This window comes from Populus euphratica, unplaced genomic scaffold, assembly GCF_000495115.2.
Source record: "Populus euphratica unplaced genomic scaffold, PopEup_1.0 scaffold200.1, whole genome shotgun sequence".
Taxonomy (NCBI): domain Eukaryota; kingdom Viridiplantae; phylum Streptophyta; class Magnoliopsida; order Malpighiales; family Salicaceae; genus Populus; species Populus euphratica.
Window position 1 is genome coordinate 422737 of NW_011500041.1, and position 14649 is coordinate 437385.

The 14649-nt window shown below is 29.0% G+C and overlaps 1 protein-coding gene across 1 annotated transcript; it reads left to right on the plus strand.

Moving 5' to 3' along the window:
• The first annotated feature begins 4631 nt into the window (after positions 1-4631).
• On the plus strand, positions 4632-10379 carry LOC105107267 (E3 ubiquitin-protein ligase At3g02290-like). The gene is made up of 5 exons (XM_011001142.1): positions 4632-4784; positions 5479-5825; positions 6614-7040; positions 7965-8074; positions 10121-10379. Exons 2-5 carry the CDS (start codon positions 5706-5708, stop codon positions 10145-10147), a joined length of 684 nt encoding a protein of 227 aa, XP_010999444.1. The 5' UTR covers positions 4632-4784; positions 5479-5705; the 3' UTR covers positions 10148-10379.
• Positions 10380-14649: the final 4270 nt, after the last annotated feature.

Consider the following 14649-nt stretch of genomic DNA (forward strand, 5'->3'; position numbering starts at 1 on the left):
TGAATTTGAAAATTCTGGTCCACCCTCCCCCGATATGAAATTTAAATCCCCGGGAAAAGTTCAAACTAGTTGCTTGAAAGAAAATACATGCGACTTCCTTTTTATTTGGCCTAGCGGTGTAACTGTACTTTTTCAAAAAAAAAAAAAGCTTTAAATTAGATTTATTTAGGTGTTTTTAATTTTTTTTAATGTACTAATAATGTTAAAAAATATTATTTTAATATATTTTTAAATAAAAAAATATTTTTAAAAATAATCTTTAATACATTTTTAAATAAGCCTTTAATACCGTAACTTAGAGCCCATTTGATATTGTAATAGAGTTTGTTTTTCAACGTGATTTTTACTTGAAAGTATATTAAAATAATATTTTTTTAATTTAGTTTTGATATCAATAACATCAAAACGATTTAAAAACACTAGAAAAAATTAATTTGAAGTAAAAAAATAAAAAATTTAATTTTCTTAAAACATTTTTGAAATATAAAAATAAATAGATTTTTAATACAAAATAAATACATTTCATTCAAGGTGTAGATGCTCTCATATGAACACTCCTGTAACATTTTTAAAGATAGGCTCTTAGTTGTAACTCAGCTAAGAGTGTAGTTTAATTGATCAGATTCTAAATTTATTTTACAAAAATTATTAATTTGAGTATTATAAATTTTAAGGTCATTGAAGATTTATTTGATTATTAATTTCAGAATCTCAAAATAATAGTTAAGATATACATGGAATCTTAGATTCTTGTACATGTCTTATATATGACAGTCTATGCTTAGCATGGACATGTCTCCCACAAGGTGCAATCCTATAAAAAAAACATAATCAAACAGTCATTATGGAAAGCAAGAGTATTTTTAAAAATATTTTTTATTTTAAAATAAATGAAAATATTTTTTATTTCTAATATTAACATATTAAAAATCATTAAAAAATATCAATTGAATATTTTTTAAAACAATTTTTTAAAAAATATCATCTATAAACATAAACAAAAACAATATCAAACACCTTCTAAATTCATCAATATATAGTTTCCTGAAACTATTAAATTATTGTCGAGGATTTGAAATAGAAGGGGATAAAAAAAACAAGTTTTAAATAAAGATTAAATATATCACTAAAATATTATTTTTATATCAATTTTATTATTAGAATATTTTCATTTGTCAAATAAGAATATTTGTTAGAATTACCACATACACACACAATTTAAATAAAATTATGAATATGAAAATTTAAAAATGAATGTAAATCCTTAATTGATGATTTTTAAAATTTGAAGATAAAACTAATATAAAATAATTATCTGATGGTAACATTGAGAGTATATTAACAGTTGGACATTGTTGGATGGCGCTTTAAGGTTTGTCTATAATTTTTTTCTAATTAATGGGTGAATGATTTATTTAAAATTAAATTGAAAAATATCCAGTCCTTAACTTTTTGTACATAAAACTAGAATTGGTCTCGTTCCCTTCTTTAATCTCGTGAATTCAAATTTTAGGATTAATACCTATATTTGTGAGGATATATCTTTTAGATAATTTAAATAGAATTTTAATTTCAATTGACCAATGAACGCAACCAAAAAGAACTGCTGACACTTGAAAAAAAAATAGATCATAATTTATCCGGGGAAAAAAAAAATTGCTGCCCAAGATAGCATGAGTTCTAACCCAACATCCGGCAAGGAACAACACTGCCATCTATAGATGGAATTAAAAATTTAATAATGGAAACTTTATAATGAAAAATGAAAAACTAAAAGATAAAAGAGATTTGATATTTAATAATTTTAATTATTTACTTGGCATTTCTTAAATATATTTTTATATTAGATTGGAGAAACTCCTTCTATTTTGAATTTTGGATAGCATTAAATTTTTATTTTTTTATTCAACTTTGAAAGAAATCCTTAAATTAGTTTATGATAAACAACTCATAGAAATATAAATGATAAAATATAACAATCAATGACACAAAATTGTATAGTCAAGTAACTAGATGATTGGTTGTTCTACAGGTGAGAATATTTTTTTTTTAACATAAAAAAATATTTAGATATTATTAATATGTATTTTAGCATAAAAACATTATAATAAAAGTTAAAAAAGCTTAATTTTTAATTATGGACTTTAAGTATTTTCACTGTAAATTAAAATAGGGGGAAGAGTTGGTTAGTTCTCATTATAAGTTGTGAACAGTTTACTTTTTGTTATTTTTCATGATGTGCATAGTGTGCTATGATTTGCCTAGTTATTTCTTATCGGTGAGTATTTGATAATCTGTGTCATTCTCCTAATTTGTTTAGCATGAAGGAGCTAATGATTAGATATAGACTTTATCTGCAATATACCTGGTTGCATGATAGTTCTCGAAAGAGTGCTGGTCTGGTATGTTGAATAAGATTTTGGTTGATTTTATATGGGATGATAGTTATTTTTTTGCTATTTCCTTTTGTTTTTGATAGATATAAGTGTTTTATCATGGCGTTGAGTTGGTACAAATAATCTGTGATTGTGTTGGGTTGTTTATTCTAGTTATTTCTTTTGGGTTTTGTTGGATTTAAAGGACTACGGAAGGATGAATTTTGTATTTGAAATTGATCGGAACAATCATGCCTTTATTTATTTATTTATTTTAACCAAATAAAAATAACATGAATCTAGCTGGAGCGCTCAACAGACCCACTCGCCTTGGTCTGCCAAACTTATGCTTGGATTTGGCATCACACATGGTTGCCAGACCAAAGCAAATATATCTTCATTATGTAATCAAATCATCATAGAAATCTTATTTATATTTTAAATCTAAAAATTAAAATCATATTTTTCAATAAAAATAGTTTGTATTTTATATTTGTAAATTTGTTATTCATTTAATAAAAATTCTATTATTAACATGATTATTATTAGTATTATTAATATAATTATTATTATTTAAATAAACTTGAGTCAGATATGTTCGTCGAACCAAGTAACATAGATCAAAAAATTATTTATAAATAAAGTATATATAATTTATAAACAACAAACCATTACAATAATTTAATTTAACATTTTATATTTAAAAATTCAAATCATATTTTTCTGTTAAAATATTTTATTTTTTATATTTATGAATTTGTTATTCCATTGATAGAAATTTGATTTTATAGTTGTTACCAATATATTTTTGTTCAAAAGTATTTTTTAAAAAATATATTAAAATAATTTTAAAAAATAAAAAAATAATTTAAAGCAAACATATCAAAATAAAAAATTATTTTTAAAAAAATTATTTTTAAAATTCAATAACAAACATGATATAGTAGTCATGTTTTTCTTATAAATCTATTATTAATAAAAATTTGAGTTTGTCATTGTTGCTAGACTCATGTCTCATGAATATGGTTAGGTTGTCAAATCAAAGAGACTTGAGTGTGCTTGAAGTGCCAAACCTAAAGTTTTTGGGTTTCGGCTGACCACCAGACCTAAAACTTTTTAAAAATATTTTTTAAAATGTAAAGTATTTTTTAAAAAAATTGTTATTAATCCATTACAGAGTGGAGACCAATACATTGATTTAATTATATGATGATTGATATGATGTGAATTGGTCGATTTGTCATGTTCAAAAATAACATGTACAATATATAAAAATATAGTTTGATTAAAAAAATAAAATGATATTAAAAAAAATTGAAATGATAATATATTAAATGAACTAAGATCAACTTAGGTTATTTCATCAAGTTCGCTATTTAAATCATAAGATCATGATAATACTATAAAAAATAAAAAAAATATTAAACTCAATTTTCAATCAATCTAATGTTGAATGATAAAATTTAACTAAAAAATAAGTTAAATCAACTCGAATTAACCTACCAAAATTTGATTATAAAACAAAAATAACCTTGTAAAAGGCAAATAAAAACAAATCATGAGGCTCAATTCCCAATCAATTGAATATTAAAGGAGAAAATAAAAAAATTAATTAAAATAAGACACAAAAAACTATATGAGTTAACTGACCAAACCTGTGACCTAAATTATAAAATTGAGATAATCTTATAGAGTATAAACCAAAACAAGTCATGAAACCTAATTTTCAACTAATTCAATATTAAAATTATAAAATTAAAATTAAAAATAAAAATTCAATTATAAAAAGAACAAAAACACCTAAATTAATTGGCTTAATCCTTAATCCGAATCATAAAACCGTAATAATATTATATAAAATAAATCATGAAGTCTAATATGTATTAAATTAAATATTAAAAAATAAAATTAAAAAAATTTAAATTGCAAAAAAACCTCAAAAATTTTGAGAATAAAAATTAAAAAAACCTCTGTATTTTATAATTTATTGCTATAATGAAATTTGCCGAGGCCTTTCATATGTTAATAATCAATTAATATATTATAAGAATCATATATTATATTTTTAATTTTTTTTGGAGTGGATTTATTCTACCATCTTCAATCAAAGAAAGTACAAGTATTTGCAATTATAATAATGTTTATCTTTTATTTCAAAATATATTAAAATTATTTTTTTAAAAAATTTAATTTTAATATTATCCTACCAAAACAATTTAAAAATTATAAAACAATTTAATTTAAAACAAGCCTCTTTTTTTTAACAAGTTGAAAATCAATCACAAACATCTTCAGACACTGCTTTAATTCCGCGCTTTCGTAGCTTTTCTCGCCGAAGCATTAACTAAAACAGATAATCCAAAAATCCTCTCTTGTTTCTTCTCCTCGACTTGTCTCAGCTCTTACAAGGTACTTTCTTTTTTTAATCTCTCTCATATTCTTTTTCTTCAAAATCTCAAATTTGGCATGAACACGTGAAAATCTCAACTGTGTATCTTTCATTTTAATGATCCATGTATGTTTTTGTGTTGATCCTTTTGTTTTCACTGAGTTTTTTGATGGGTTTTGGACATGCTTGATAAAGTTTGCTTTTTTTTTTTTTTTTTTTTTTTTTTTGGGGGGGGGTTCATAAAGGATTTTTTTTTTTTTGCTTATGGGATGATTGTGGAAATCTCCCTCTTTTTCTCAATTTCAGTTTTTGATTGTTAAAAAATGTTTCTTTGTGTTAAAAGAAAGAACCCTTTCTCTGATTTTGATAGGATCCCATAAAGAGCAAGCAAGGATTGTTATTTTCATAGAAAAAAAGAAAGATTTTTTTAAAGACGATCCTCAGTTTTTTTCTTCTGAAAGTTACCGATTTTAGTTAGTTTAGTAGTTAATTGAAGATTCTCTGTACTGATCATGCTGTCACAACTTGTATTGATCAATCAAATGAAGTCCTTTTTTTTTTTTAAATGTCTATGGGCTATGTGCTTGTGAATGCTGAAAATTTTGAAGAAATTTACTTGCTTATTTAGCTCTAGTGATATCATTTTAGCGAATCTTTCTGATTTTATCTTTATTAGTGACATGATTTTTTTAACATGATTCTCCTGATTTACAGGTCAAGAAGTATTTAGGCCCACCAAGTGTTTAACAAGAAAAAAAAAAGAAACAAACAAAGAAAAAAAAGGCAATTTGGCATTTGGTGACTAAGAGAGGGAGGATACTGGTTCGTGGAGGCAATTTAACTTCTGCGAGCTTAGAGTCCTCTCTCATTCTCTATTTATTGTGCACGAGAATACTTCTTGATGCTTATGAGATTTGCTAGAGAGTGAGATAAGTAACACCATGGGTTCTGTTTGTTGCTGTTTGCATGCTGATGATTTTCAGGATTATAGGAATCCTGAGGATTCTGTATATAGAAACTGCATGTGCCTGGGTTGCTTTGTTCAGAATTTCTTTCATGTGGTATGCTTCCCCCCTTGCCTTACCTCCTTTTTCTGTTACTCTTGAAATTTAAGTTTGTCTTTCACTGTCATAGCAATAGGACTAGAAGTTATATGCAGCTTCTAATATATTACTATTTTTTCATGGCATCTAATATATTATTAGGTTTGTTATTTAACCTGTGAGTTATAACCTGTCAGGAATATTTGCTGCTAATGCTACATAAGACATTGTCATTATTTCCATTTCTTCCTTGCCTCATGAAGATCAGGAATAAGAAAAAGTATCAGGGAAAGATTGATGCCTAAAGATGAAAGGCATCTGCGTTGTTTTACTCTTGGATGTTGGTTCTTACAAGTGGACAATTTATTGATTGTTAAAAGGAGGAAATATATTAGAGCTCTAAAGGATGAGCTAAATACACCCAACAAGTTACCAATGTTTGTTTTTATATGTAACATTGTTGCTACCACTTTTAAGCTGACGATTCTATATTTCTATCGGTGTCTTCCACCAAGGTAATCAAACAGGTGGTAAAAGTTGGGAAAAATTAAAGCATATTAGTTGGTGTGCTGCTTAATGTGTATAATCATCCAGATTCTTAGTTTTAGCTAAAGTGTATTTTTGAGTGCATTGCATTTATTTGATTTTATTTGAATGAGCAGCTCATTTGTATGGAAAAAGCACTGGTTCAGAATTTCCAAGTTGATTTGAATAGAATTAGAATTGTCATTCAATATTAGTTCATATTCCTTCTGATGGAGTTCTAACTATTTAATTCTTTCTTTCTTGCCCTCCAATATTTGTAGTACACCTCAATATTTCAAAGAGGGCAACTGCATTCTGTCCCTTCATCCATTCAAGGGGCAGCATCTCTGACTTCTTCTTCATCTCTTGACAACTCTCTTGCTGACATGTACCGATCTCCTCCACGGCCTTTGCCCTATGATGCTGACCCCAGATGCATTCGCTTGCAGCGTGATGGTCTGGTTTCAAGACGTGATAAGGGTTCAAGTCATTCACACGAGGAATCAGAACCCTTGAGAAGTGATAGTGATGTTGATTCTGAATCCTTCAGCACAGGAGACAAATGGAATGTGTCTGCTTGTGAAGATGGAGGCAAGGAACAGCGTTCTAGATCCTCACAAAAGCTCTCATCTGCAAAAGCAACAGTTGGAAATGGATATGTTTATTCATCCTCAGAAGAAGAGGATGTCTGTCCAACATGTCTTGATGGTAAAATTCTTGATTTAGCTTTAGTAGGTGTTGTGTCCATTAAGATATTCTATAGTAACTGTGTTTCTGCTGATATTGTTAGTCCAACATGTCTTACACAATTTTATTTTTCACTTTCCTTGCTAGCATGTTGTTTAATAATCTCTTACATCTCCTGGCATGAGCTAAGCCACCTTTGACTCTTTTACTTGTTTGTCTTTTGATATCTCTGTGTAAGGTGGGAACAGCACCCATCATTCAAATAGTGATATTTCAATAAACTTTCACTTTATAGACATATTGAGAAGCCCCAACACTTATGTAAAAAAAAAATAAGAAAGATTTTTCTACTTTTAGTTATAAAAGACATTGATCTAGTCTTTCTGGTTGAAATGCTAAGCTAGCTACTGCCACAATCAGTTGATTTTATCAAAACTATATTGGGAGATGGTATGAATATGAACAGAAGAGGATGGAAGCTATGAGTTTGTCAGATTTGTTTCACCATATTGCAGTTGTTCTTCCACTCCATGTTTTCCTTCCATGTTCATTGGTTCCAACCTTAGAAACAAAAGTCTGATAATTTGAAGTTGGGAATTTGTTAAAACTATATTGGAAGACATTATGAACTTGAAAAAAGCGGAAGCTATGAGCATGTCATGATTATTTTTCAACAGGCCATGGACTTCCTTCTAATCCTACCCTCTCAAATAATTGGATCCAACCTTAGAAGCCCAATTCCAGTAATTAAGAAGCAGTTTCTATGAAGAGTGCATCCATAGCCATCACAATGGCAAAAAAGTGAAATCTTGTAGTCTAAACCAGTTTTCTGATGGGGAGTGACCCTCCTTGTTGTCAATGTCTTAAAGATGCTTAAAATTTGCTCTTATGGACTTGGTGTGTTGACAATTAAGTTGTCATTTTTTTACCCTCTTACCTATGCAGAATATACTCAAGAGAACCCAAAGATAATGACAAAATGCTCTCACCATTTCCACCTTGGTTGCATTTATGAGTGGATGGAAAGAAGTGATAGCTGCCCAGTCTGTGGCAAGGTAACTTGTTTGGCTTTATTTTGTTTAAACTTGCTCATTCAATTTTCAATTTTCAATTTTCATTCTGGAATTATATTAATCAGTACCTCTGCTACCTGAGGAGCACAATGAGTTTAATGCTCAACAGATTTTTATTTTTCTTTTCTGTGCTGCCAAAAGCTTAATTCTTTTCAAGACTTTTCCTGCTCCTGTGCATTTGATTAAATTCTTCTTTTGGTTTAACGTAGGGATGCTCATTTCTTGCATGAGTAAATCTAGTTTCTTTTGTTGTTGTGGATAGCAATGACATGTCTTGTTAGATATATTAAATGATGAATTGGGTGCTTTTAAATGCTGTAGGATCTGGCTCTATTGCATGATTTTCCTTTGTCTGTGATGACTCCAATTTTATATTACTTAGGCTCCATTTGTTTGCTAGAAAGTAGTTTTCTTTTGGAAAGTGAATTCTGGGAAATTGAATTATTTTCCGATATATGGTAGTGTAATGGAAACTAAGTTGGAAAACACTTTCCAGTCTTTGATTATGTCATGAAAAATGATTGATTATGTCATGAAAAATGAGGTGGAAAATAACTTATTAATATTTTATTTTTTTTAAATTTATTAAAATAGTGAGGAACAAATCTTACAAATTAAAAATTTGAATGAGAATGAGACTGAAAAGAAATATAATTTCATAAATTATTTCAAATAAAATAAATAATAATCAAAATAATAGAGATCAAATCTAACAAATTAAAAAAATTAAAAGATGAAGAAATTAAAATAATAATAATTATCATTTCATAAATTATTTCAAATAAGATAAGTAACAATCAAAATAATGAGGACCAAATTTGATAGATAAAAAATTTCAATTAAAAAATAGAGAAAAACAAATAACAATCATAAAAATGAGAACTAAAGTTAATTTAAAAATCAAATTCTAAGGGATGAAATTGAAAAAAAAAATTTCAAAACAAAATATATATATCAATCAAAAGTTTGAAGGCCAAATTTAATATAATCAGCAAATAATATGATATTTTTAAATTTTTTATAATTTTTGAAAAGTGTTTTTTGCCCAAAATAAAAGGAAAACACTTTCTTGGAAACCAAGTTAAATTTTTCTTTGACCGGAAAATGTTTTTTATTTACCAACTTTTTTAATGACAAGCAAATACAAGAAAGTTTGGAAAGTGGTTTCAAGGAAACCACTTTCCACCAAACAAACGAGGCCTTAATTGCACTCCATTTTGCACTTAATTTAAAGGGGCAGATATTGCCTTACCATCTTGCCTTCTGGGTGTTAAAAAACATTTTTATGTAGTTGAGATTTAAGAGGTTTACTGAAAACCTACTTTTCTGTCTCCTGTTGGCTCATGAAGTATTGAAAAAGACTTCGGCTATTCTGGCCTTTTGCTCTAGTGTCATAGGCAGCAACATGTGGGAAGAAATTGTGAGGTGACGGGTTAGCCAGCATTTTGTTGCTTAACAGCCAAAAAAGTAATTAATAAAAGTGATATTTAGGATGTGATGTATTCTAACGCACACCTTAGTAAACTGAAGAGGCTTACAAATTGCTTACCTGGTGCATATGAAATGTAGCTGTGCCTCAAGTTAGTTTGCCAGCTACGGGGCATTGAGAAACCACAATTTGCAGAAAATTCATTTCTCACCTGATTTTACTTTTAGTGATCCCATATCAAATCTGCTGATGCCATGCAAGTCTTGATAGTTTGGATGAAATGTCCATCTTGGTTGCTTCTTGTATTTTTCATACTTGGAATCCACAGGTTTCTGGATGGTAAAAGCTGGTTTACGTTGATTTTATCTCAAGATTAGTCGGAAACAGCAATATAATTTGCGCTCTTGTATGTTCCATTTTGAAAGCATTCTTCTGACACTTTCACCATAACTACTTGCTTGCTACTTCAACATTCAAATATGAAAATCATTGTTTTCTGCTGTTATTAACATGAAAATAGTAGAATGAAGTTTGATATCATGTTTTTCCTGAATCTTTTATATGTTGACTTAACCAAGTCTTTTGGTTTGATCCTCTAGGTGATGTTATTCGATGAAACGACTTGATCTTGCTTCAAAGGTTAGTCTCGTGGATGAAACAAGCTACAGCAGAGAAGAGGGTAAAAGAAGACTGTATAGAGTTCTTTGTGAATACCGCAAGTGTTTGCTGTCTATATTGTAAATGAACGATTGGTCTACATGACAATTGTTACAAAGTACATTCTCTTCCAAAAGCCCGTTCTTAATTTTTTTTTCCCCATCCATATGAATGAAAAATCTGCTTACAGTTTCATAATAATTTAAAAACATGAATTGATGTTTGCTGTGTTTCTGATGCTGACGAGTTGTTTTTTGAAGATAGAATTTGGCCGAAGTCATCTTTTCGCCGATCTACGTTGTGGTTAGTTAGAGGATTAGAATAAAGGAGTGTTTTAACATGCATGATCAGCATTGTCTGTGTACCAGTGTCTTCTTTCGTTCCCTTGTGTGCTATGACCTACCTATCATTCCCAATTCTGAGTTTTGTTTGTTGATCCTGTGGTGGAATTCTTAGCTCTTCTCCTGTCCTAGAATCAGGAACGAAGAGTCCTAGTAAAATTGAAGGCATGACTAAATTCAGATCAGTGTGTGCAGTCCGAAGATTATGCAATTTACCAATGATTACCAGTGATCTTATAAAATTCGATTCAAACAAGTTTGAAGCAATTTCTTAAAGATTTCTGCACGCCTGTAACAAGTAGCAGCACCTTCCTCTCTTAAAGGATACAATTTTCACGTTGTAGGCTGTAACCATTTAAAACAAGAAAAGGAAAGGGCAAGAAAAGAGAAGTCGAAAGAGCTCAATCCCAACATGCATGTGATCTGTCGGTTCAAGAGGCTGCAGCAAGGTTTTTTTTTTTTTTGGTGGTTAAATTGGTTATTCTATACAACGTTTTATGATTTTCTTGATGATAAATAACATCTTTGGATATAATAAATATATAAATTAAAAATACAAATATTCAACTTAAATGGTTCGAAGATCAATGATTCTTTTGTATAATATACAAAAAAAAAACTTGAAAGGGGATTAGTAAAACATTGTTGACCACTTTGGATTCGCATAGTTATTTTAATTTTTTTCTTCAATTTTTTTTGTTATTTGTTTTAGTTTAATCCTTGCATGTTTTATTAATTTAAAATTGAGATTTATTATTTATTTTGTGTTATTTTTTTATATTTTGATGATTTAAAAAATTATCTTAGTATTAAATAGATTATTGATTTTACAAAGAATTGATTTGATTATTTGCAATGAGTTATAATTAATGGGACAAAAATTAAAAGTTAGGTGAAGTGGTAACTTTTTTTTTTTAAAGGGATGATGTTTTTATTTTTTGGTTCTTAGTTTCTTTTTTTTTTAGTTTGACCATTGAACTTTTTCCCTCCATATTCATATGATCTGTGATTCAGCTTCATGATTTAGTTCATATTTTTTTCCTAGTTATCATAATCTTAAAAATATTTGGATAATGGTTCTTAATTTTGCAAAAAAGAAAAAAAAAACTTTAATTTTATTGTTTGAGAAAAATAAAAAATAAGGGGACCAAAATTAAAAGTTTGATGAAATGAAAGCCCTTTAAAAACAAATTGTGTTAGTGCTTTTAAGCTTAGAATTTTGTTCAAAATCATTTTTAATACTTTTAATTCGAGAATTATAAAATTTGATTTTTGATTTGATTTTATTTATATTTAAGTTTTTGAGTTTGAGTGAGAAGAGATAATTATTAATTTACAATGAAAAAAAAAAGTTATTGTTAACCATGCCTTAAAGATAAAAAATATCATTTTTATTGTTAGTAATTTCATTTCACGAAAGGAATGTCATTTGGGTGTTTTTGCCCCTTAGTTTGGGGAAGGATAAATTGACCTTCGAGAATTTTATTTATTCAAGATAAATTTTGTATTTTTTTGACCAATTAAACATTGTTTTAAACTTAGAAATGGATTCTTTTATGTTTAGGGGCATGTTTGTGAAGTGATGAAACAATACCTTGAAAAATAATGGTGTTTTTGTGAGATTTTCTAGTGATTCTTGATCACCAATTAAACAAGTATCACCCACCACTGTAAATAATGTATTGTCTGGTTTCTTGTACCCCCCCCCCCCCCCCCCCTCAAAAGAGGATGAATGATGCATTATTTGCACATTCAAATAATAATAAAAACAAATCAAGCCCACCCAAGCATGCTGGGTCTTTTAAGTACATATGCCTAGCCCTCCCAAACCCACTTGCCTAACTTTTTTATCTTTATTTATTTTATTTAAAATTTATTTGATGTAAAATTGGATAACTACATACGTATTCTATATATTGCTTTATTAATTTTTTAAATTAATTTAATATATTTCAGGTATTATTTTTTAAAGTACCATTACAATTTTAGTTTTTTTTTATATAAGATTATACATATTTTTTTTAAAGTTTTTTGATATACATTTTTTTTTACAAATTATTATATATTTTTTTTAAAAAATATCCCGTTGCTTTCCTGCAAATGACTATTTTTATTATTATACAATTAAATAAAATATATTTTTGAAAAAAAAACTAAAGTAGTTGAACAAGATGATTCCATGACCTTGAGTGAATTAGAATTAATTCTTGTCGAACTATTATGTTTTTTTAATATAAAAAACAAAAAGAAGTGTACTTTTTATTTTTTGTTTTTAATTTTCTTACTACTAGGAACCTGCACATCATTTTCGGTCTGCGTTGGATGAGTGCCTTAATGAAACTTCTCTTGCGCATCAAGAGATTTCACATGGCTTAGACCTAACTAGTATAAATCAAACTTTACTTTTCTTTGAATCCCATTCAAATATTCTGTAATTAAACGGCTGGTAAGCTGAATTCTAAACAACATATACAAGACAAAACCATGCACGAGATTCCCTTCATCCTGAAAACTTTAGAAACTAGAAAAAACCAACGACCACAAAATTATGTTTTGAATAATTATTTCATGATGAACAGTTCAAATTCATTTAAACCAGCTGCTTCTTCACCAAATGTTGGGAATAGAGGATATGTAGATGTTGCTTCTTTCAAAGCAAAACTTTTCAGATAAATAGAACAGAGGGACGAATAAACTACCACTGTAAGAAACTGCATATCTTCTCGCGTCGAAGGTGATGACTATGACTTTTATATATTATTGACAAGGCTAAGAAGGTTGGTGCTGTTGCTGCTCCGGTCTCTAGCAACTCAGCTGCAGATACTGTCCAGCGAACAATTGTGGAAAGAGTTTGCAAAATGATATTTCTATCGAAATATAGGCAGTGCATGATGGCTACGCGTAAGCAGCAACGTAATTCTAGAGCTAAAAGGCACAGATTCTGGGAAATATTATAAGGAACAGATTTGAATCTCTTCATATTAAAGAGGCTGTTTCTGGCTAACCCACCTGTTACTTTCTCTTTGGGTATTGATAACAATGCTAACCAGCATGCATGGTTCAGAGAATTTCAAAGATACTAGCAGTAAAAGCGCGAAATCAGGTGTAAAGAATCCTTTGAACTTTATCATCATCAATGACGGTGAATTGCTTGAATTGGGCCCCAGTCAGGATGATACTGATTTTGTTCCAGCAGCGCCCAGTATCGATACTGATAATGGTGATGTTTCCATTACGGGAGATTACTTCTTTGATGATTTATTTTTTCTAAGGCTACTCATTTTCTTTATCAATAATTTTGTTCTTGATGTTGGTGGGAGAGATCATTGGTCGTGGTTTTAGAACACTCCAAGGGAATAAAACACACGGTTTTATTATAAAAACAAGCTTACAAATTACAAAACTTACAATCTTAATACACACCCTCTCTTTCTCTCTTATATTTCTCTATACTCTTTCCCACACTTAATAATATAAGCTTAACACCCTATTTATATATAAATTGAGAGGCAACAAGTGGTGGTGGTTGATGGTAGGTGGCTGTAGGTGGTGGTGGTTAATTAGGTGGCAGCTAGTGGTCGTAGTTGATAGTAGGTAGCTGCAAGTGGTGGTTGTTGGTTGATTTAGTTTACCACAACAAATCTCCCTTTTAAACTTAATCGAGGAATGTCATACCAAGCGTGAACTTCAGTCTGATAAATATTTCTCCCTTCAATGACTTTGTAAAGATATATGCAACTTGATCATTTGTTTTGCAGGATATTAGTTCAACTTCTTTTTTCTTCACATGCTCTCAGATAAAATAATGATGTGTATCGATGTATTTACTTCTTTCATGATACACTATATTCTTGGCTAAGGCAATTGCTGATCGATTATCAATATAAATCTTTGTAGGACTTTCTTGCGGAAATCCCAAAAACTTCGGCATGTTCCTTAACCATATTAGATGGCATACAATTGAGTTGACAACAACATATTCAACTTCATAGCTTGATAACGTTATTATCGATTGCTTTTTGAATGACTATGTGAAAGATGTATCTCCCATGAAAAAGACAAATCTAGTTGTGCTTTTCCTTTCATCCAGATCTTTCCCCCAATCACTTTCTGAGTAGCCAATAAGATTA